Consider the following 24,077-nt stretch of genomic DNA (forward strand, 5'->3'; position numbering starts at 1 on the left):
TATATGTGCATTGTAGAATCAAATCCTCAATTTGATGACCATATTTGGTAATTTCATCAGTAGTTAATCCTAATACGTCATGAAGATCACTAAAATCAGCCGTTGAACTGAAGGACAAAAAAAGAGTTCCAATCCGGGGGATTTTCACCTTTGACCCGATGAAAACCACGTGGTTGATAGACTTCTTCTTCAAACTTAAGCGACATGGCTTCATAGTCTATGTTAGTGGGAAATGATTCCCAATTATAACGTAAATACCAATCTTTAACAAATGGAGATTCCTCTATACCTGCAATAATCACAAAACGAAACAATGTTAAATGGATGGAACTTACACTAGCTCAGAAAATGAACATTTATGACGGTACACTGACGGTACACTAGCACAACACAGGTACCCGAGGAGACCTTGAAACAATCAGTGCCTGAAATGAAAATAATCAAAATCGATCGTCCTATAGTAACGATTATATTCTAATCATCAATGAATAATCGCCGAATGAACATCAAAATATTTTGCCCGGGGTGTTGTGTCAAACATAAAATGCTCTTCAAAAGAAAGATCATCGGTACAAGAAGCACATTACATGGGGGATTCAATGTACTATACTCTACTTACCTGGGTCGTCGCAATCATTTTCATCATATCCATCTTCACAGTCTACTTTCCCATTACAACGAAAGTATCGATGAAGACAAACGCGGGAAGATGGACACTGGAAGTAATCATCTCCACAATCTGAGGAGGAAACAAATACAAAAAAGGTACCAGTTATGTTCACAAGTGTATATCCTAACCAAGAACAGATATGTCATAATTGGAACCAGCAGCCATTAGCCGCATTTTTTAGCTCGAAATTAAGACCTCATTCGTTGAAATTGTTCAAGAAATAAAGACACGGCGATCCAAAACCCTTTAAAAGTTGCAGTTTGCTCCATTGCATGCCCTATTGATTTGTACAGAAAGCGTTCGCGAACAGGAGAACGTTAAAACCAGTGTCGTGCTTTCATTGATTAGAACACAGAAGTGCAACTTTTGATTTTGTTTCTTTATTAGGTTTTAGATCACCGTTTCTTTAATTATCAACCAATTTCAACAAATCAGAGCTAAAGAGTACAGGTATTGGCTGTTTGTTTTAATTTGGACATATTTGCCTTTTTTTAGGATATACGGGGGTGAACACTGGTACCTCAATTCTTTGGCTTACTGTAGTTTAAGGTGGTACTACACCCCTGCCCAATTTTGAATTTTGTGCCTATTTTTACATTTTTCTCAAAAATTATAGAGCATTGGTGACAAGTAAGATATGTAAATTATAGGGGCAAGGACTACAACTGCTACACTGGAAATTTTATTTCAGCACAGACAACAGTTGTGGAGTTACAGTCAAAAATGAGGGAAAACCAATATTTGATCAATAAATCAATAACTACTTGCCTTGAGTTGCTGAATTTTCAGTGCAGTAGTTGTAGTTCTTGCCCCTATAATATACATGTATATCTTACTTGTCACCAATGCGCTATAATTTTTGAGAAAAACGCAAAAATAAGCAAAAAAATGGCTAGGTGTAGTACCCCTTAAAGAAACGACATTATATTATTGACATCCAACATTTCCAACTATAAATTGTGTTCATTGTATTATTCTGCAAGAGGGTGCCATAATCGATTTTTTAAAAGTGATAAGAGATCATTCTGGCTGTGGTTGCTACTCGCGCTCGGCGAATCGCGCATTTAATATGGTACACAGTGACGGTTTATGGTAATATTATATAATGGTGTTAAAATATCAACTGAAGACCCAATTTTATTTTGATCAATTGACATTGTGACATTGAGAAAAATACGTTTGATATTTTCGCACGAAAGGAAGAGCAAAAAATAAAAATATAGAACTTACTATCCGGAAAGTCACAGTACATCTCATCAGTGCCGTCTGTACAGTCCTGGGTGAAATCACACTCTGCTGTATTAGCTTTACACTGTCTTACAGATTCAGGACCTCGGCATGGTCGACTGTTCACATTGCATATGACTGTTGGGTGCAGTTTTTGAATAAGTAAAAGAACTTCAGTCAAGCAAAAATAGCTATAAATTTAGTATAGCAAGCTTTAGGCTAAAATAAAAACAAAAGGTGACTTCATATGGAAAGTCATACATGTATATCACAGAGGAAAAGGAAAAGTATTGGAAATCTGAATCTGTTAGCATGATATTGATAACAGTTGCATTAGACCAAAACAATTGGGAGTAAACCAATCATTTTAGTCGCACCATCATTTTTATAACTGGCATCATAACAAATAGAAATTTTGCACCTACAGTAAATCATGCAATTATAATTTATCTAATCATTACTTCACTAAAAGAACATATCTAGCATATTGCCGAATAGCATGAAACTATAAATAGATTGGGGCTACGGCAATGCAAGCTTGATATGTGCAAAAATGTCAAAACTCGTTTTCTGAACGATTTAGTTATTGAACATAGCGTTCTAGCAAACCCGAGCCCGAACTAGTAAAGAAACCAAGTAAAGTTCTTCTGTTAGCCATGATATTTTAATTACACTGCATAACATTGTTGTCTTGATCTCTTTTTTTCTTTCTGAGAAGCAAAATTAAAAATGTATACATTTTATTGTTACTGTCGGCAGTATTCGCAGCATTACGCAAAATCAAAGATTATACTGTTGTATGGCAAGAAAGGAAAATACAATCACTGTCTACCATTCATGCAAGATTAATAATGTTCTGTTAGACAAATTACATTATTCAATTATCAGCTTATCAATCAATAACCTAGTTTCCCATTTTTTTAATTGGTTACAAAAGGTACCTTCAAAAGAGCCGCACACCAGTTCATCTTTTCCATTGCTACAGTCAGGAACAGTATTGCACGTTTGCCACATAGGAACCTGAATACCATCTTCACAATCAAACATTTCAACTTCCTGATCTGGATCTGTAAGCAAAGGTGATAGATAGTGCGGTTTATTTTGGGGAAGAATACAATTGTACAGAGGTTCGAAAACATTATCGTCCTTTGTCGGGGGAGAGGGCAAGCTAGACCAAATCCATCACTCGTCTACACTGTGCATGCACTTGTGTTATGATTCGTAGTGACTACTGAATAACTTAATCGAAGGTCTCATGAAAATATTCTCTTGTGACTATGATTGTGTGCCATAGCGCAACTGACAATAGCGGTGCCCGTGTACCGCGCAGTTGTGACAAGATCGCACTCTGTCAAAAGTTAATTTGGACGCAACTGCGTAGTCTCAGTGCAACCAGAATCTGGTTACAAAGTCCGTCACCTTTTTTACTTTTTTCCACTGGCACATAGTTTTCCATAGAACATGTAGAATAAAAAGGGTACTTGAATTCACCGGTACAACGTCCGGACCTGGCGACATCGCTCATCTTACTTGCGAAGTTTCTTTTGTGTACGCTCGCGCTCTTTGTGCTACTTTTGAGTTCGCTCACTTAAAACTTACTTAGCGTCGACGACCCATAGGCAACATGCTCACATTCCGCGGTATGTGTAATTTTGTCAGTCGTCAACTCATACGTTTGAAGTATGAGGGCAACAGTCTAGTTGCAATCCCTCAGGATGATCCGATCTGGCAAGAACTCACCAATCCGAGTGGGTTACACCAAGATCATTCACTAGATTTTTACTGCAAATGGCACAGTTTTATGGTATACTCACAATACTCTGTACATTATATTTTTTTTTTTTTCCTTGCGTTTTTTAGATACAAAGATGTAATTTTGATACATAGATGTTTTATCGATACACAGACTGGTAAACTCGATACGTAGAAGGTAAACTCGATACGTAGTTAGACAATCCATAACCACCCAATTGTTTTAAATACTTACTTTGTAAGAGATAAACGCCAAATTCACACATAGCTATGTTACCAGCCCAGTCGGAGTACTCGTATGTTACACCTGTGTAGCCAAGTGGAAATAATTGTCCCGATGTGTGACTTTGGGATACAAGTATTACTTTTTCTCCACTTCTGGATGAGTAGTCGCTTACTGTCGGTTCTTCCCATATTAAGAATTTTCCTGTGATACCTGCTGGAACAGATTGGTTGATGTCTCCAGGGCACTTTACTGTAGGTGGCACGTCGTCAGCTGTAAAATAAAGCCTGTTTATTTATTCTGTTGGTGTTTTTAATTTTACTTTTAGAAAACACTGTTGAGTCCTCAGAGACCATGCTCAAAATTAACATTAAATAGAGAGCTTCAATCCCATCATTTGTTTTTACGCTAAAATTGATCCATCCTCTTCTAAGTTAAAACTTTATCTTTCTAGTTGATGAGAAAATATGGACTTAGACAATTTAAAGAAGTTGTAGCTCCTTTTGTTCGTATATAGGAAATATTTCCCTTAGTAGCTGTGTTTTGTACTTACGAACTGTAACAGTAAAATTACATTTCGCTGTGTTTCCACTCGCATCGCCGAAAACGTAACAAACTGTGGTTCTTCCAGGGAAAAATATAAGGTCTCCATTTCGTCTTGTTTCCGTGACCAAGAACACTTCATGAGACTTATTTGGCCTTTCTACAGCATATGGCCTACTCCAATTATACTTATAAGAGCCATCAAAAAAGATTGACTCTGTCATAGTGAAGTCCTTACTGATATCACATCCGAAGATCTCTGGTGGCTCCATGTCAGCTGAAAGACATAATGATAAACGTGAATCCGAATACTCATAGGTGTATATCCCAGCGGGATGAGGGTTAAATAAAGCCCCCAATATTCGACGTGGGCGTGGTGATGTATTCATCCTCCACTTTTACACACTTGTATGCATGTGTCTGTGACCAAATTAACTTCAATTTAGATTTTTTTTAAATACACAATTTTACGCTCTTCGCGAACATTTATTGCAGTGTAATAACGTATTCGACCATTTGAGCTTCAAAATAATTCAGCATTTTACTCTGTTTCACGGAAGTACCATACGCGATTCGTCGAGCGCACAATATAATGGCAAACACGGATGTTTTGCGCAACAAAAGCCCGTCATCTATAGTCAGACATAATACAAAGAAACCGGTTTAAAAAAAATGTAGATATTTATATAACGCTTTATGACGTAAACAGCCTCAAAGCGCTTTACATTTATTCCTCCGTCATTAGAATATGTCGGAACCACGTTTGCAGCCTACAACTGGCGCAGGGTTCATCGATACAACGATTGTGACAACCCCTAACAGCTTCCCATTGCACCTGGGTGGGGCGAGGCAAGCGAGGCAAAGCGCCTTGCCCAAGGGCGCAACACGGTGGTGGGATGGGGACTCGAACCCATGCACATCAAGCAAGCTCCAAGTCCAAGGCCGTAACCACTGAGCCACCATGCCCTACGTTATGTAGTTATGTAGTTATATATATAGTTATGTAGGATTCGCCAGTATGCAGTGACAATGTATTAGAAGATGAAATTCCTTAACAAGGACATATATTAGCAATAAGTTAAATTACATACCTACAAGGATAATTATGTTGAAGGAGCAAATTATTTCAGAGCGAAATTTATAATTCACTACCGTTACGCCAGGAGGAAATCGATCTCCAGGCATGTAGATGGACGAAACATAAACATTAGGTGCAAGAGATTCGCTTCCATTGACACCGATAGTACTTAAAACTGCAGTAGGTGGATTCCAAAAGATTTCAACATCATTAACATTTGTTCCAATCTCTTTTGTAATATCATCTGGACAGCCCATTATTGTGATGATTTCCGGTACTGAAAGAAAAAAACGTCACATTTGCTTTAATCATCCGCGATGATCATGATATCTGCATACTAGCAAATATATAGTCACAGATTAAATGTACTATAACCGTGGAGCGAGAAGAGTAAAGGTGTATTTTATAGTAAGTGCTAGTGATTTACTACAGGGACACTTCGTAAAGTTACGTCTAGTATTGGGTATTCGTAACTTAACGCACGGTTACTTGAGTTACGAAGGGTTAAACGAATAGTGAAATTGGTCCCTGATCTGTTTTCATTGTAAACCAATTTATCGTTTCTCTCAATCAGGTTACAGGTGTCACTTTTACTTTTTCAATGATTTGTATTTGTTTTATTAGTTTGATTTTTCTAGGGAGGGACATGTTGACTTTAAAAAATGTCTTTTTTTGTTTGAGAGTACTAAAAGAGTATATTTTAGTAGACATTGTCGATTGTTGACTTGTATGGTTCATGGTGGAACTGCTAAGAGTTTGCAACACTGTAAGTGCACCAAGCTTTGCACCTTTTGGCGGAAATGTTTGAGGATGGCTGCTAGGTCAGCGCTGCTGATGCAGAGCCCTAACTCCGTGTTAAAGCCATGATATATGACTTCCGGCAAATTTTAATCTGTTATTCTTTACCCAAAATGCTGAAATGATATTATAGTAATAACTGCCAGGAAGGGTTCTGTAAATTTTAAACTCAAGTAACAAAGTAAAGTGAATGAAACCCCATTGGTTATTTGACCTGAAGTTCTATGGGAACTTAATGTCATAATTGCTCTGTTGACCTGCAAACACACCCAATGTGGTTGATTCCATTTAGGTGTAAGCTGGGACATGTGCACACGTTACAAATGTGCCAAAAATCGGGTTAACAAATTATAAGATCGTATATCATGTATACTATGGCGTTAAATCCCAATGTTGTCTAAGTACATGTACTTGTCATTTTTGTATGACACTTACCTGCTCGCACAGAGATATTAACCCAGCGCTCAACATAATTGCCTGCTTCATCAGTGACTCTCTCAAGAACAATATATTCTCCTTCGGGGAAAAAATCGCCCTTTGTCAAATTGGTGGATATAATACCAGGCATGCCAGTGGTATGCAAGAATATATCTTGTAAAATATAATAGAAATCATAAAAGAAACGATATATATTGAACGTGGAAAACATAATACTTGGCAAGATATTAATGAGTTTTGTCCGCAGCATTTTCTGCGGTCGACTAAATCGGTTTCAGCAGAATGATCGTGTGATGTGATGACTTTCTGTCTACATTCAGGAGTAAATTTTGATGATGACGTCATCCTTTGTTCGCTTCAGTCTTTGAAATCTTATTTGGATATTTTCTGCTCATTAATCTAGTGGCCGTTAGATTCTAGTACATGTTTTCTTACTGCTGATCTATAACTACCAAAGATTCACATATGCAACTTGAATTTTACACGAAATTGATATATATTACTCAAGTTTTGCGGCCCCTAACCGTTACAGACATATGTAGAAGGCACAGCAACTCCAATGTGGGTTGGAATCTTCCCCAACATTTCCCCAGTCAACGCAGTCAGAACAAAAATCAATCAAATCCAATAGGGACAAATGACATTGTTCCTTAGATCCAACAGAGTTTGGTCAGTTCATTAGGTTGCCAGGACACAACACTGAGTTTACATTATAGTTCAACTCACATATTGTTCTGAGCCGATTTTTATACTCATGAAATATTTCTATGACGTCATTTTGTCATTCAAAATCAAAACGTCAACATCAAAAGGATAATAATTATAGACAAGTGATTTTAACCACTATTAAAATAGAGCACTAGATGAAAAAGACCCACATTGTACAATTAACCCCGAAGTTTAAAGGGACCATTGAAAGAAAATATGATTTGGTATCAAAATAAAGCCCATAAAATATAGAATCAATATCTAAAACAATTGAAGAACTAACTATTTTAGAAATAAAAATACAATGAAAACAACGTACTCGATTTACCCCCTTCCGACGCTACATCGCGAGTCATTTATCAAAAGTAGAAAATTGGGCGCTTTCCTGATGACGTCATTGTGGTTACGCGTTTTGTTGCGTTGACATTTTTACCGGGATAATTTGACAACAGCGATCGCGATCTAAATATCAGATGCAATAATCATGGTAATACAACCACTTATAATTATTTAAAGGTCAAGTAAAAACAAAATTCCAGTTGATTGTCCACATGTTATCAAAAAGAGGAAGTGGAGGGCCTTTTTATTTATCATTTATTAGTTATTTTTTACAATGCAAATGGATCATTTAGGCCTATGTAAAATATTCCCGGACATTATTATATTAGTTGTGTAATTTGTAGAGGAGGATGATAGGATCGAGGCTCTTGTTATTTTGATGGTTCTCTGAGAGGATGATTAAAACAAAGCCTATAAATTGAAATGCTTATTGGAAGCTATTGACAATATTATTAACTTTTGAAACATTTAAAAAAAGAAGTTTTCCCTTATAACAAAGAAAATAGCATTAAACATTTCAGACTCCCTCAATTGCAATGCCAAGCGAAAGGAAGCGGGCGGGGACGATCAACTGGTTTTTTTTATCATCATCAAGCATATGCAGCTTCCTATTTTACTTATTCATAAATTCAACCCCCCGGTCAACATGACCATTACTTTATGTAGGCCCTACATGGCATATATAAAACTATACAACTAATTATGAGTATGCCTATAGGGCAATAGGCCTATGATATAAAGTGACGATGTTGAGGGGAATATCGCCAAGATTTGTCGCAACACATAAATGGCAGATGATGTGCCGGCGCGAGCACCTCCCATGGGTATTATTATTATAGGCCTATGTAATTTTTCCGTAGGACCTACCTTAAAAAATATTCAAGAGATGATTATTTTTTCCAAAACCTGACAATTGGTATAAAAAAGCTTTTTCTTCCATAAGTTAACTTTCAAAAGTGCTTATTTTCATACCCCAAACAATGCAAAGTAGGCCTAGGCCTTTTTATTTTGCAAATGTATTCCCCTATAGGCCTACCATGTGTTACACGGGAGACTTGCCATTATTATTTGAGCCGTTGGCATCATGGGGCAGTAGCTGGACGGCAGATGAAGAAGATGGTTCAGAAGAACATGACATGCAAGCTGTTCTTGAAATAAATTACGAGGAGCGCCTAAAACATACATAGGCCTTCAAAAGCCTATATGCTACAAACATCAAATGGGAAATATTATAGGCCTACACTTATTTTAATCCATGGATGGTTGGACCGGGGTAGGCCTAGGCTATGCGAAATTGATGTCAATCGTATTTTCTAAAAACGAAATATATTTTACAAGATTTACCCAATCAACATAGGCCTACTTTGTAACTGTAGGCCTACCTTTGATAAAACGCTCGGACACTTTGCACTTTCAAGTATCAGTGGGAGTTGAGATTGGATTAGGCCTATAAGCATTTCCATAACGTAAACTAAAGGCTGACAGTAAATATTGTTCATATGATTGTTTGGAGTGGCCTTTATATGTTCCTCTCGTGGTTCTTTATCTTCAAATTTGTTTCTCATTTTTCACAGGCTTTTAAAATAAATAAAAATAAATTTCGGCTTTTATATAATAACGCCTTTTCCCAGATCTCGGAGGGTTCAAAGCGCTGTAATTTCGCTGCCATGGTACTTATCACAATCAGATCGCATCATCTAGGCTGGATGCTGCCGAACCTGTCGCAAATCTAGCCGCCTTTGGATTGTAACATCCACCAATTATCTTTTCAGCTCCCCAAATTTCATTGGGTGAAGGACGATTTTGATAACCAAACAACTAATCACCGATTTTTGAGAAGCAGGAGGAAACTGGAGATCCCGAAGAAAACCTGCGGGATCGAGATAAACCAAGTTCACATGAGTCTTTGGGCCGCGCGCCAGGGGCTTGAAGTTGAACCTGGGACCTCAGTAGTGGTGCAAGGCGAGGAAACAACCGCGTCAACTCGCTCTCCCGAGCCTGAATTTTGTTTTGAACCTAGTCCCATAAGTATGTCTCTACACGGAGCGACCGTTTAGAAACAACCCAGCAAACACAAAAACGTTTTAAATAAGTTATATTTTGGCTTTTGGTTTAGGTAAAAACGTTTTGATAACATTTAAATGTCGGGTTATATAAAGGTCATGAAAACGTTTTTAAAACGTTATTGAAAATATTTTGGGCAAACATTTTTCGCAAAATATTTTTTCAACCCCAAAATAACATTCTGTTTAGAATGTTTTGTGTCAAGTTTTCAAGATGTTTTTGGAATGTTATTAAAACGTTTTTATACCCTTTATATAGCCCGACATTTAAACGTTTTCTGTAAAACATTATTGTTTGCTGAGCAGTAGATTATCAACAAGTGTTTTTTAAGGTTATGAAAACGTTTTATACTCTTAATATACCCTTTATATAACCCGACATTTAAACGTTTTCTGACAACCTTTTATAACCTTTTGCGAATGATGTCGAAAACGTTTTGTGTTTGCTGGGAAGCAACACACTTTAATCACCCGCAATTCAGCTTCCAAACTTCGGAGTCAGGATCGGCTTGCGTTTTAGGCCTGGCGGTTAAGGCCGTATAAAATTAATGTTTTGGTTCTCGTCCCCTCCCTCCTTAATTTCTGGGATTTGTCAGATTTTTTTTTTTTTTATAGATTTTTCAATTATTTTAGACTTTGGAATGATTTATGAATTTTTCATACATAGGCCTATAAATAAGTTTATTAGAGAACAAGGACCACTTCCAAGTCTTTTTGTGGTAGGGCCTACTCTAGGGGTTCATCCCTCAGAAACAAAAAAATGAAAAAAAAAAAAGTGCGTCATCGTTTCCTCGAGCACTGTTGGAAAAGACCGAAAACTGCAGACAATGCTGATTTTACACTGAAAAAAAACACCTCCCTCCCTCATCAATTCATGAAAATCCTCTGGACGAGAACCAAAATATTAATTTTATACGGCCTAACCTAGGCCGCACGCCCGGGAGGTAGGCTAATTTGGCCTAAAGAAATTAAGTCGCATGTCATGGGCTAACCCGAAACATCAGTGCCAGGCTCTTTCATATTCTCATGAGATATTCAAGAGGAAATATAAGTAAAGAGTTGCTATATCAGAATGCCTCAGTCAAAACAAATGATACTCTCTTGCAAACGCCGAGCAGCTAGCACCGACAGCTTTTGACTTTGTCAATATGAAGGCCTAGGCCTAACTTATGTTTCCCCGTTGTTGGCCAATTTTGTAGGCCTAGCTAGATTTTATATATAGACCTATCATAGAAGTTATTGTAGCTTTGTAATTTATATTATAATATCCTTTTTAATATAGGCCTACTTGTTAGGCCTAAAAGGCACATAAAAGTTCATTGCTGTAAACACGTTCATGCGTTGGTTTAGGACCAAGTCTGGACCATGCAGTGTTGCCATGCAGCGGAAAGGATAACCACTTTGACGTCACAGGGGTTGCCAAGTGTCTCTGCACATATGAATTGGGCGGAACGACGCGACATTGGGCGCTTTGTCTTTATTTGCTGATTTGGGGGGTAAAATAAAGGAAAATTGCGTTTATCATTTTAGAAATGGATTCTATATGTTATTTGCTTTATTTTGATACCAAATATGTTTTTCTTTCAATGGTCCCTTTAACTAGCAGTTAAGGAGATTCGAATCTATGATTATTGAATGATTAAAGTATAATCAAATGAGGCCAATTTAGGTCTGACAAATGAATTAGTCCATTAGATAATTATATGATATTGCACAATAAATACCTCCTTCAATTCGAAGTTGGTCATCCCCGAAGTTGTCTGTTGCTATTATTTCTTCCCACTTTGCATATGCGCCTCTTGGCTCGATTCCGTCAACAAATTCGGCAATCACCAGTCCAAGGTCATCCATGTTTGTGATCATCGGCTGAATTAAGTCAACTGATTTGAAATATTATAAAGAAGAGAATTAATCATAGATGCTGCTGCAACGAAGCGACTAAAGTATCATTCATTTCCTCACTTCATGTACCATTCTGGGGTGCTTCCACCGCATTCCGCTTTTTGAGTGTCTCAAACACATCTCCTGGAGGTGTATCGAGTTATGTTCGCTACAGTTTGGAATACGGGCATTTGGCTAATGACTTCATCGGAGAAAATAAATCACGAATGATGGCCACGATGACCAATGCGTTTCGGAAGCCAAAGATATCATAAGTCAGATCCATTTACAGATGGATTAGTTAATTTTAGTAGGCCCAGTTTTCTGGACGGCGTTTCTGCCTCTTTCTGGTAATTTTTAATTTAAAAACTGTATATTTGTGTGTAAATTGAGGGCGCTATTTACACATATTCTAAATTTAATTTAACCCAATACGGGTTATTCTTTTCATTACATTAATAGCCCTTACCTGTACAGTATAAATTGCTTTCGTCCATCATGTCATAACAATCAAGTACTCCATCACACCGTTTTATATGCGGGATGCATTCCACAAGGCGGTTGCCATTTATATCAAGAGACGACGTTTCACAACTAAGTTGGTCTCCTTCACACGTGACAACATCTAGCATGGTAACAATATCCAACAAAAGAAAGACATCGAGTATGTAAAATGTTAGTTTACTGCAAAAATGTTGGGCACATATTCACAACATTGTTTCAAATATCCACAGGCTCAAACGTATGCTATACTGCGCCAAATAATTATCCTTACACTTGAAAAAAGTCCCAATTTTAAAACATATTTGGGTAAATTTATTTTTTAATAGATCCTGATTGGATTAAATGGGGTGTAATAATATGTAGTATTGAAAAATAAATTTACCCAAATATGGTTTACTTTTAAAATTTAATTTTTTTCTAAGTGTAAGGATACTTTTTGGCGCAGTATATTTGGGTGTGGAGGGTGGTCCGTCCGATATATCATATACATTCCGATGGCAGAATGAGCTGCGACCACTTTCTAATTTTGGAAAACTCACAACGAATGAATGAAGCGCTAATATTTGCTAGCCATGTTAACGCAACGATTTAGCGACGATCAAGACACACTAATAACAGCACCACATGGACAAAAGAAAAAAGTCCCATTTGTCTGCTTGGCGGTAAAAACGATTATATTGCAGACAAGCTTTATAAATGTTATTACTCTAAATTACATCTCAGAGCCAATCATAAGTAACCCATAAATGGACGTCATTACAATTAACCTACCCACACATGTCTCCGTATCCTCATCTTCACCGCTTGGACAGTCTTTATACCCATCACACAAGAAAAGCTGAGGAATGTAGTCATTAGTAAGACCACACTTCCATCCAGTTCGTTCGAGTTCAACAGGATCTACATTAAAAAAACGTAAAATCAGATCATTATTCTCTTCTTCTTTCACACGTTATGGTGATTAAACTGACTGCTTATAGCTGATTTAATAATACCCGTTTGAAAAAAATTCTACTCATTCTTCCTCCTCCTCTTCCTCCTCCTCCTTCCACTCCCCTTCTCTTTTTTATGAGCTTCTTACCGCATAAGGAGCGTTGTTCGTCACTGCTGTTGTTACTGTCCAATGAGCAATCTATGCTTCCATCGCAAACTTTCGTTTTTGGAATGCATATGCCAGTTGCGCATTTATATTCACTATTCTTACACGAATCACCACCTAACGAGGTAAAAGGTGCAAACAAAAAAAGACATCGAGTATCTAAAAGTATTAGTGGACTTAAAAAATGTTGGGTAAATATACACAACGTTGGTTCAAATATTATCAGGCTCAAGCTAATATCTCTTCCAATCCCAGTCATTACATTTGTATATGTACAGACCATCAAGATCCCCATACATCAATTACCACTCCAAGCAAACCTGGAGTGACTTAAATATCCTAAGACAACCAGGACGACCACCAACAAGATGAAAATACCAAGTGCGGCAAGATTCAGGAATGGCCATACAGATGACCGAACGTTTAGAGCTAGGAAGACCAGTATGATTCAGCAGGCCTAAGGTTTTTGCGCTAAGAAGACCAGTATGGACAAGATTAAGGAATGTCCATACAGGAAGGAGGCGGAAAGGTTAGCGCTAGGAAGACCAGAATGGAGACGATTCAGGATTGCCCATACAAGAGGCTGAAAGTTTTGCGCTAGAAAGAACAGTATGGAGAAGATTTAGGAATGCCCATACAGAAGGTCGAAAGTTTAGCGCTAGGAAGACCAATATGTAGAAGAAGCACTCGAAGGAGAGTGAGGGGACACCCCGCCTGGTTCTACTAAGGCACGATAAGGTAAGGCAGTACCTCAGTGACGCACATTTACAAACAAAATGGAATGAATTGACTCGCTTTTCTGCATGGTGACAAAAATGATAATTTTTCAGAGAGTCATATCATAAACGTTGTTGTGACTCTAAATTACATCCTAGAAAGAATCATAGGTATTTAATGGACGTGTTTCGGTCTCTCGTCATTACTAAAACCGTCAAAAAGAAGATACCTACCCACGCAGTTGTCCTCATCCTCACCGCCAGGACAGTCCTCATACCCATCACACACAAATAGCTGTGGTATATAGGCGACAGTAAGACCACACTTCCATCCAGTTCGTTGAAGTTCAACAGGGTCTACATTAAGAAGAAAACAAAAAGTAAAATCAGCTGATTGGGTGCTTGGCAAGCAAGTTTTTCACAATTCTTTGGGATACTTTTTTACATGTTATGGATATAAACGATATGACTTGTATATCTATTTGAATAAAATATTCGACCACTTCAGGAATATTGATTGAATGCAATCACCAGATTATAATGGGAATTCTTTGTTTTTAGCCTTGCAAGAAAGTATATACCGTAGTAAATGCTCCCTCTCCCTACTCCCCTTCTTTTTTTTTTTTTTTTGTATGAACTTCTTACCGCATAAAGAATGCCGTTCGTCGCTGCTGTTTTTACTGGCCAATGAGCAATCTATTTTTCCGTCACAAACTTTCAGTTTTGGAATGCAGATGCCAATATCACATTTATATTCACTGTTCTTGCATTCTAGTAATGAATAATAAGAATAAGAATAAGAATAAGAATAAGAATCTTACTATAAATAGGGGAATGTTGTATGTATGTATCTATGTATCTATGTATCTATGTATCATGTATAAAGGCTCCGTCAGTTTCGATCCAAATGTCGCCAAATTCATACGGGAGTTAGAGGAACTTCCCGAGACGGTTATGCGAAAATTTGGTTGAAACCGGTCAAGAATTGGCCTCAAAATCAGTGAAAATGTGGTCCGTTGCTATCCAAGGTAAACAAAAAAGGGAGTCAGTTACTAAGCTAGCCCTGCGAGTCGCACGGGCGTATCTAATGCCAAGCCGCTCGCGTAGCGCAGCGATACCGCGCGGGTAACGCAGCACTACGCCATGGCACGCGTAAACGACGCAGAGTCACGTAATGAATGACTCTATTACGGGTGAACGACCGTAGCGTAATAAATACGGGAAAAAGATGTGTGTTAAAAAGTACAAACAATATGAAGAGGTAGGCATACTATAAATTAAAAAAAAGAAAACAAAATGAGGACAAACAGGCTGTACGAGTATGTGGCTTATAATAAGTCACAAAATAAAAACGGGAATAAAATAGGCTAAAGAAGGAAAGAACGAAACTCTTCTGGAAATGTAAGGGAAAAAAAGCTATAATACGATCAGGAAATTTAAATAAAAAAGTTATTAAACTGAGGACAGAATTGAATAAATAACATGAAAACGGGAAATCACAAGCTATGCAGCAAATAAAAAAAAAGAAGCTAAAAGGGAAATGTAAGAAAGGACAGATTTAGAAAATAACGGGAACGGGACTGAATAAATAAAAAAAACCATGGTAACGGAAAATCGCAAGCTTAGCAGCAGAATTTTTTTTTAAATGGAACAAAATTGGCCCATGTAGAAGAAACTAAAAAGAAAGAATGAAGTTAAAATGGAAACGTAGGCTTAAGGAGGGTCAGGTTCAGATAAATAAAATTTGCCTTTTCAATGATTCTACCTGTTCAGTAAGTCCTCCTGTTTTAGTAAACGCTCCCATTTACTCACCTAGCGGGGACCCGCGCGTAGCGCGGGTGTCCCGCTAGTCTTACTATAAATAGGGGAATGTTGTATGTATGTATCTATGTATCTATGTATCATGTATAAAGGCTCCGTCAGTTTCGATCCAAATGTCGCCAAATTCATACTGGAGTTCGAGGAACTTCCCGAGACGGTTATGCGAAAATTTGGTTGAAAACGGTCAAGAATTGGCCTCAAAATCAGTGAAAATGTGGTCCGTTGCTATCCAAGGTAAACAAAAAAGGGAGTCAGTTACTAAGCTAGCCCTGCGCGTCGCACGGGCGTATCTAATGCCAAGCCGCTCGCGTAGCGCAGCGATACCACGCGGGTAACGCAGCACTACGCCATGGCACGCGTAAACGACGCAGAGTCACGTAATGAATGATATTACGGGTGAACGACCGTAGCGTAATAAATACGGGAAAAAGATGTGTGTTAAAAAGTACAAACAACATGAAGAGGTAGGCCTACTATAAATAAAAAAAAAAGAAAACAAAATGAGGACAAACAGGCTGTACGAGTATGTGGCTTATAATAAGTCACAAAATAAAAACGGGAATAAAATAGGCTAAAGAAGGAAAGAACGAAACTATTCTGGAAATGTAAGGAAAAAAAAAAGCTATAATACGATCAGGAAATTTAAATAAAAAAGTTATTAAACTGAGGACAGAATTGAATAAATAACATGAAAACGGGAAATCACAAGCTATGCAGCAAATAAAAAAAAAGAAGCTAAAAGGGAAATGTAAGAAAGGACAGATTTAGAAAATAACGGGAACGGGATTGAATAAATAAAAAAAACCATGGTAACGGAAAATCGCAAGCTTAGCAGCAGGATATTTTTTTAAATGGAATAAAATTGGCCCATGTAGAAGAAACTAAAAAGAAATAATGAAGTTAAAATGGAAACGTAGGCTTAAGGAGGGTCAGGTTCAGATAAATAAAATTTATGGGGTAAAAAGTATTAATTTTAAAAAGTATAAATTCTGTCGGTCGGACATCCGGGCTATCTCTAGTCTCGGGCCCAAACTGCATGTGGCTCACGGTTTGTTGTGAACAACAGAAACCGGCTGTGAAGGAGGCTACATAGCGATGTTGCTGGAGTGACATTCAATTTCGGAAAAAACGACACTCGACCATGGAATTTAATTTTAAGTTTGTCAGTATATAAACGGTGAATCAAGTAAGTTTCTTTCACTCTGAAGACTTAGAAACGGTTGTTTGATTCCACTGACTATTTGCGATCATAATTTACATTACACCAATGACAGAAATCATCAACAAAAATCGAATCAGGGACTTGTTTTCACTCGAACATCATCAACCGGAAGTGACGTGACACGGACCGACAGAATATGGATATCCAACAAGTTAAAACTATAAATTAGCCCCTGATAGAGGGCAGGACTTGAAGAATGAGGGAAATTATGTGGTAAAAGCACAAAAAGGTAGGGTTAGGGTTAGGGTTAGGGTTAGGGTTAGGGTTAGGGTTAGGGTTTAGGGTTTAGGGTTTAGGGGTTAGGGTTTAGGGGTTAGGGTTTAGGGGTTAGGGTTTAGGGGTTAGGGTTTAGGGGTTAGGGTTTAGGGATATGGTTAGTGTTAGGGTTTAGGGTTAGGGTTTTGGTTATTGTTAGGCTTTAGGGTTAGGGTTTAGGGTTAATAATAATAATAATAATAATAATAATAATAATAATAATAATAATAATAATAATAATAATAATAATAATAATAATAATAATAATAATATCGTTTTATACATTCCCGAAGGTAAATCATTGCTGTGGTTTTCACATTCGGAGAATACTTGCTAATTGTACTAGGCGACATTGTTTGCAGTGGTCGCTACGCGCGCTCGTAGAACCGCGTCATGCGATTCACAGGATGTAAATGGAAAATTTACTAGTAGGCCCTGGTAGTCGCCACAGTAGAAGTGATGTAACAGGCCTTTCTGTACCGTTGAGTATTCGCCGCAGAAGTGATGATCTCACAGGATTAACTACCATAGCAAGAGATGAATAAAATTTTTGAATATATCGCCCTGCACTACAGCGTTCACGCGGTACCTATGCATTGAACCATAGATGTCAAAAAACATATCATGTTGCTCACTCGCACAGATTAGTGTCTTTAAAAAGAGAGGTATAATTGTATTCAATCTATGATTGCAGATATTCACAGGTGATGAGTGCAACCTACTTGTAGTGCCGGGCGATAAAGTTTATATTCAGCTATTGGCTATGGTAGTCAATCCTTTAAGGGGGTACTACACCCTCAATAAATTTGTGATTATTTTTGCATTTTTCTCAAAAACTAATAACACCCTGGTAACAAAAGTTATGTATATTATAGGGGCAAGGAATTCAATTACTACACTGGAATTTCAGTGACCCAAGACAAGCGGTTCGATACTTGTGATAGAAAATGAGGTACCGCTAGGATGTACCTCATTTCGTATCATATTTACTGAACCGCTTGTATTGATTCACTGAAATTTCAGTGTAGTAATTGGATTCCTTGCCCCAATAATATACAAAACCTTTGTTACCAATGTGGTATTAATTTTTGAGAAAAATGCAAAAATAGTCACAAATTTACCACAGCCAGGGGTGTAGTACCCCCTTAATTGTTTTATTTCAGGTGTTTTGTCAATCTTACCGCAATCGATCTCATCTTCTCCGTTGTAGCAATGCACAATATTGTCACACACTAAATCATTGCTAATGCAGACTCCCATATCTCCACCGCTGCTACACTTGAACTGTTGGTTCCCACATTCACCTTAGGTATAGGATTGAAATGATAATAAATATGATGAAGATAAAGATAAAGATAAAGATAAAGATAAAGATACAGATGATGAAGATGAAGATGAAGATGAAGAGGAAGATGAAGAGGAAGATGATGATGAATATCTAAATTGGTATATCATTTAAAACAAAACAAATAACTTATTTTTCATGAAAATGACATTGCCCTTACTTTCACAAAATATAAAACAAATAATAAGCAGGCAAATGAGAAAATAAATACACTAATAGAGAAAAAATACGCACTATAACTAGCTACAATTACAACTTATATGAACATGATAGCTCTTAATTACCCAAGATAAATATTGGCCGGGTGAGTACAATATAGTCGTATCAATCATAATTTGTCATTTTACAGGAAAAGGTCTTTTTGTGTGTGTTTCAATTTCTGTACTTATTTATGCGTTTCTTTTGCCTTTTAATCATATAATTACATTTTAAATAATTGCTTCTAGATAAAAGCTTAAAATGGATGCATATGCTGATATCTTAATTATCCATTATTAGCTTAATTTCGCTAAAAATGACGCATACGACTATATTGCACTTACTGGTCGAAGTGATGTTTTATTTAATAATAAAAATGATACAACCAAGCAGCGATGACAGCCAAAGTGCTTTACCATATATGCATTCATTAGGCTCATCACTCTGATCTGCGCAATGTCGTATTCCATCGCAGACTAAATAGGGCTTTACACATTCAGTTCCATTAGCACACATGAAATCTCCTGGTATACATGGAACTAGGAGTCACGTTTGCATAAAGAGGGAAAGAGAAAATCAGAGTTACTTAATGTGTTTACACCTTAGTGCAATTGTTTATTTTGAAATTTTCTGCCCTTACTTTAGGGCGCGGTATACCAAATCACTGAGGTTGGCATGTTCTGATTTAATGAACTTAGATATGAATAAAGATACTTAAATAAATATGAAATTATGCAATCTCCACATTACTGCTAACGGGCCAGTTTTAATGCTAGTTTCGGTGTTAAAATAGCGGCGTCGCATTTCAACACTAAAAAATTAATATGTAAAGTTATCCAAAAAATAAAAGCTTAAATTAAACAAATAGTCCTTTTTAATATTTACGTAATTTTCAATGAAGATGCTATTTGAAGGTCTTCACCCTTTAACGGGTGATTATGAGTAAATCATGACGAATGATAATTATATTGTTTTGCAAGTGATCATAATAAATAAAGAAAAGCTTACATTTTTCATATAATCCCAGTGCAATTTTAGATATGGAATATATTTGCAATAATAGTTATGAAAATAAACATAGTAGTTTGATTGCGTACCACGACTACCACCCCGGAAGTCCTGCACTGTTCTATAGGCAAGTGTAATACACCTTTCTTGCCTCTAGAATCAAAACCGCCAGAGCAATTTATCTTACTACTTGGAATAAGAACATTAGGTGACGGGCCTCAATATGAAGTATAGAAAACATCATCATATGTTACAACGGACCAAACAGACCACCCAATTTAAATCATAAAGAATATTAAGTTATTTTGGATATTGTGAAATGTTTATTACCTCTGTAAGCAGTAGGTGTGTTAACATCAACCGTTAGAACTTGTCTATGTTTAGAACTACTGATAGCTGATCGTCTCACTTTATTCGTGTTGCAAACAGTCACGGCGGGGAAATCCAAGAATGTCTTCGAAACCACCTTCAACTGAAATAGTCCATTTCAAATAAAAAGTTATAGTGAAACCCACTCACCCCCCAATAATACACACTTCCACCAATTGATTACGTAAGGAACTGAACTGGAAACCGAAAACATTTCATGTTTTTGGTTTCTAACAAAGGGTAGATACAAATCTTTCGATTACAACTTAGTTACGACAATTGGAAAACAACGTGAACAAACCCAAACCCCAAACTAAAATCAGGAACTTGAAAATGCCTATTGTTACTATAAATCAATTATATCAAGGTTAACAACTAATTGTTTCAGACTCACCTCAACAGCAACTGGGGCATCAATGTATCTTGTAACGAGCACAATAGCTTGACGTAGAAAGAAGACGAACGCTGTAACCACAACCAGAGTCCAAAACAACTTGCCATACCATGATTCGGAATTGAATATCATTGGATATCCATGCGCGGTGGATATTTGTCTTGCATGTTTCCTAATAATACTGTAGCACGTCTTCTTCTTAACTGTATTTTGATTTTGCGTAGCGTCTACATATTGAGGTGCTTTTTGTGTTCTATAGTTGTAAAGTACGGATAAAGAACAGGCAATATTATGTTTAAGTTGCTTTCTTCATATGGAAGAAATTTATGTGAATACGACTTGGACAACAACTTTGAGGTTGGAAGCTGAGAGTCACAGAAAAGGTAATGGAGAGGGTCTTGATTTGAAGAATAAAACAGAAGTGCAAGATACCATAGAGGAAATAAAATAAAGAACTAACTAAACAACAAGATAATAAATGCCATTTATTAGATGGACTCATAAACTAACAGACTGGTCATTTAGAATACATGTCAGAAGGAGAGGCAGGCACTAGTAATGTAAACCATGTAAAAAAATTGATGGATGACATAATAGGTTGTGGTAGCATTTAGACTTCCCCGCAGTCTACTTGTCCATTGTGCATACGCTGGCTATTACATTTATCAACTTGTGCACATTTGATATAATTTGATAGACAGTCACCGTACTCCCTCTGTTTGTTAGCTTTGGCAATTGATTTTACTTGGGCTTTCGCGAAACTGGTAGATTCTAAAATCAGAATTGTTCAGTCTTGAAGTGATCCATTATGATTATGCCATAAGATATGTTGCATTCATACATTATACATTATATACACTAATTATTGAAACTTTTTTTATAACCATTTACTAGTATTTTGATGTAATAAATATAAGTATGATTTCGAGTTCAACTGAATGAGTTCACCGTGATGAATGCCATATTTTTATGTATCAAAAACGACTATGGCATAGTCTAGGTAGCATTAGGAAGAGAACAGCTTAGGGGTCAGTCCATGTCGAAACAGACTGAGTGTACACCCACCCTCTTGGATTATGCTCTCCTTTGGCTCAGGGGTACCTTTCATGGACCCCTAGGTGAGGTCACAAGAAAAAAATTCAAATTCAATTTCGTTTCCGAATGGCGGGCCATCTAAGTTTGGCGACCTTGACCAAAATTGGGAATTTAAGGTGTCCAAATGACAAAGCGCTCTCTTTGAGAGGCATTTTCTTCTTAATTAAATCAGTTGTGACCCTCTTTTTGAATGTGGTCACTCACTGGCTGTGTCTGAAATGCCTAATGCCAAAAAAGATTGATTTCGGAATTTTGTTGGGATTTCAGAGGGGGACAAAATCAGCACTTCATACTGTTCAATCAAATTATCTTTGATTTTGAAGGACCCATGATAATGCCACAGTGCACTTATAGGTCCTAATTATGTTCAGAATGGATTAACCATGTGCCAATGTCTATGAGCAATTAAAAAAAAGAGAAATTTCTAGACCCCCTACAGAATTTTAGGCCCCCCTAAAGTGGTTCAGCCACAAATGGCGCTTAAAATCTGCAATTTTGACACCTAATAACTTTAGGTGTACACCAGATATGAATTTCTAGTCTTTTGCATCTGAAAGAATGTAGTCTAATGTTACTAGGAACATAAGATTTGTTTTGTATTTTTTGTTTTTTGATACTTTCAAAAAGGTCGTTGACCTATGAACATTTTTCGTCATAGCGCCCTCCTGAAAGGTCTGACACATAACAAACTATACATTTTGGAATCCTCATGACCATACGAGTAATTTGATATATTACTTGACATAATTGGGAGCATTCTGACAATTTGACCCCATAACCTGTACTTTGCATGTGCATCGTTGCCGGAAGTGCATTTTTGACCCCTTAAAAATCCATACAGAGGATTAGAAAGTAGTTTTTTCTTATTACTTGACTCAAGAGCAACTTGAAATATCAGGATAAATAATACAAATGGCTATAAAGTGATCAAAAATATAAAAAAATATCATACTAAAATTGGCATTTTGTACCGTATCCTGTATGCATGGTATGTTAGGCAAAAATGCCTAATTTTGAAAGCGTCAACTTAATACTAAAACACAAAAAATACAAAACAAATCTTATGTTCCTAGTAACATTAAACTACATTCTTTCAGATGCAAAAGACTAGAAATTCATATCTGGTGTACACCTAAAGTTAGTAGGGGTCAAAATTTGCCGACTTTAAGTGCCATTTGTGGCTGAACCACTTTAGGGGTGGCCTAAAATTCTGTAGGGGTCTAGAAATTTCTCTTTTTTTTGAATTGCTCATAGACATTGGCATATGGTTAATCCATTCTGAACATAATTAGGACCTATAAGTGCACTGTGACATTATCATGGGTCCTTCAAAATCAAGATAATTTGATTGAACAGTACGAAGTGCTGATTTTGACCCCCTCTGAAATCCCAACGAAATTCCGAAATCTATCTTTTTTTTTTTAGGTATTTCAGACACAGCCAGTGAGTGACCACATTCAAAAAGAGGATCACAACTGATTCAATTAAGAAGAAAGTGCCCCTCAAAGAGAGCACTTTGTCATTTGGACCCCTTAAATTCACATTTTTGGTCGAGGTCGCCAAACTTTGATTGCCCGCCATTCGCAAACGAAATGGAATTTGAATTTTTTCTTGTGACCTCACCTAGGGATCCATGAAAGGTACCCCTGAGCCAAAGGAGAGCAAAATCCAAGAGGGTGGGTGTACACTCAATCTGTTTCGACATGGACTGACCCTTAGGTAAGACTAAATGGAAAAGTGACAAAGAGGCTTTCCTTCTGCAGTGGAGTGAAATAGATAGAGTACTAGATAAAGTATAGATGTATTTTTGTTTACAATACAAGTCATGTGGAATACATGCAAGATATAAATCCCATGGTAGAAATTATGTCAAACATACGGTACATACCTATTTTGTTCCGGATCTTCAAAAATAGGGTTGTCAACCGTGCTTCCGGAATGGTCTCCTCTGTCAGAAAACATGTTGAAATGACTTTTTAAAATGTAATCACGAGAATAAGCGTTATTCAGTTGACGGATACCGGCGCTTTATAAGTCTTCATTGTTATAATTAATCATACTATTTCCGTGGAATCTTGAAATATTATAGCGAAAACATCAAAATGTCACTCTTCATGTTTATTGTCCGCAGGTTTACAAACATGCTAACAGGTATCGACCTAACCAATGTAACCAACCACTCCTAGACCTGCTCTTCGACTATGATAATTATTATTACACATTGATAAAAGGTATGAGATAATTAGGGACATTTAGTTCTCGGTTCAATTACTGGTTAATGCACTGTGATTAAGTAGTTTTATATTGCATATTAATGGCATTAAGTTGATA

General features: G+C 37.0%; 1 protein-coding gene across 1 annotated transcript; it reads right to left on the reverse strand.

Annotated features, from left to right (window-relative positions):
* LOC140171419 (uncharacterized) lies at positions 1-23,928 on the reverse strand. The gene is made up of 19 exons (XM_072194677.1): positions 23,635-23,928; positions 20,652-20,904; positions 20,219-20,360; positions 19,297-19,419; positions 18,519-18,641; positions 14,685-14,810; positions 14,274-14,396; positions 13,306-13,440; positions 12,996-13,124; positions 12,190-12,345; positions 11,564-11,719; positions 6,727-6,882; positions 5,507-5,770; positions 4,426-4,692; positions 3,885-4,145; positions 2,839-2,964; positions 1,901-2,035; positions 620-739; positions 1-289 (listed from the first exon to the last, which is right to left on the reverse strand). The coding sequence occupies exons 1-19, from the start codon at positions 23,706-23,708 to the stop codon at positions 96-98; spliced, it is 3,063 nt and encodes a 1,020-aa protein (XP_072050778.1). The 5' UTR covers positions 23,709-23,928; the 3' UTR covers positions 1-95.
* Positions 23,929-24,077: the final 149 nt, after the last annotated feature.

Source organism: Amphiura filiformis, chromosome 15, assembly GCF_039555335.1.
Source record: "Amphiura filiformis chromosome 15, Afil_fr2py, whole genome shotgun sequence".
In the NCBI taxonomy this organism is placed as follows: Eukaryota; Metazoa; Echinodermata; class Ophiuroidea; order Amphilepidida; family Amphiuridae; genus Amphiura; species Amphiura filiformis.

What these genes read in the sequence shown, in the direction of transcription:
- LOC140171419 (XM_072194677.1), bottom strand. Translation starts at nt 23,708, where the DNA reads ATGTTTTCTGACAGAGGAGACCATTCCGGAAGCACGGTTGACAACCCT. An exon ending in ATGCCCCAGTTGCTGTTGAG is followed by an intron (nt 20,361 to 20,651) that starts GTGAGTCTGAAA and finishes GGACTATTTCAG; the next exon opens with TTGAAGGTGGTTTCGAAGAC. An exon ending in GGATACGGAGACATGTGTGG is followed by an intron (nt 12,346 to 12,995) that starts GTAGGTTAATTG and finishes TTACCATGCTAG; the next exon opens with ATGTTGTCACGTGTGAAGGA.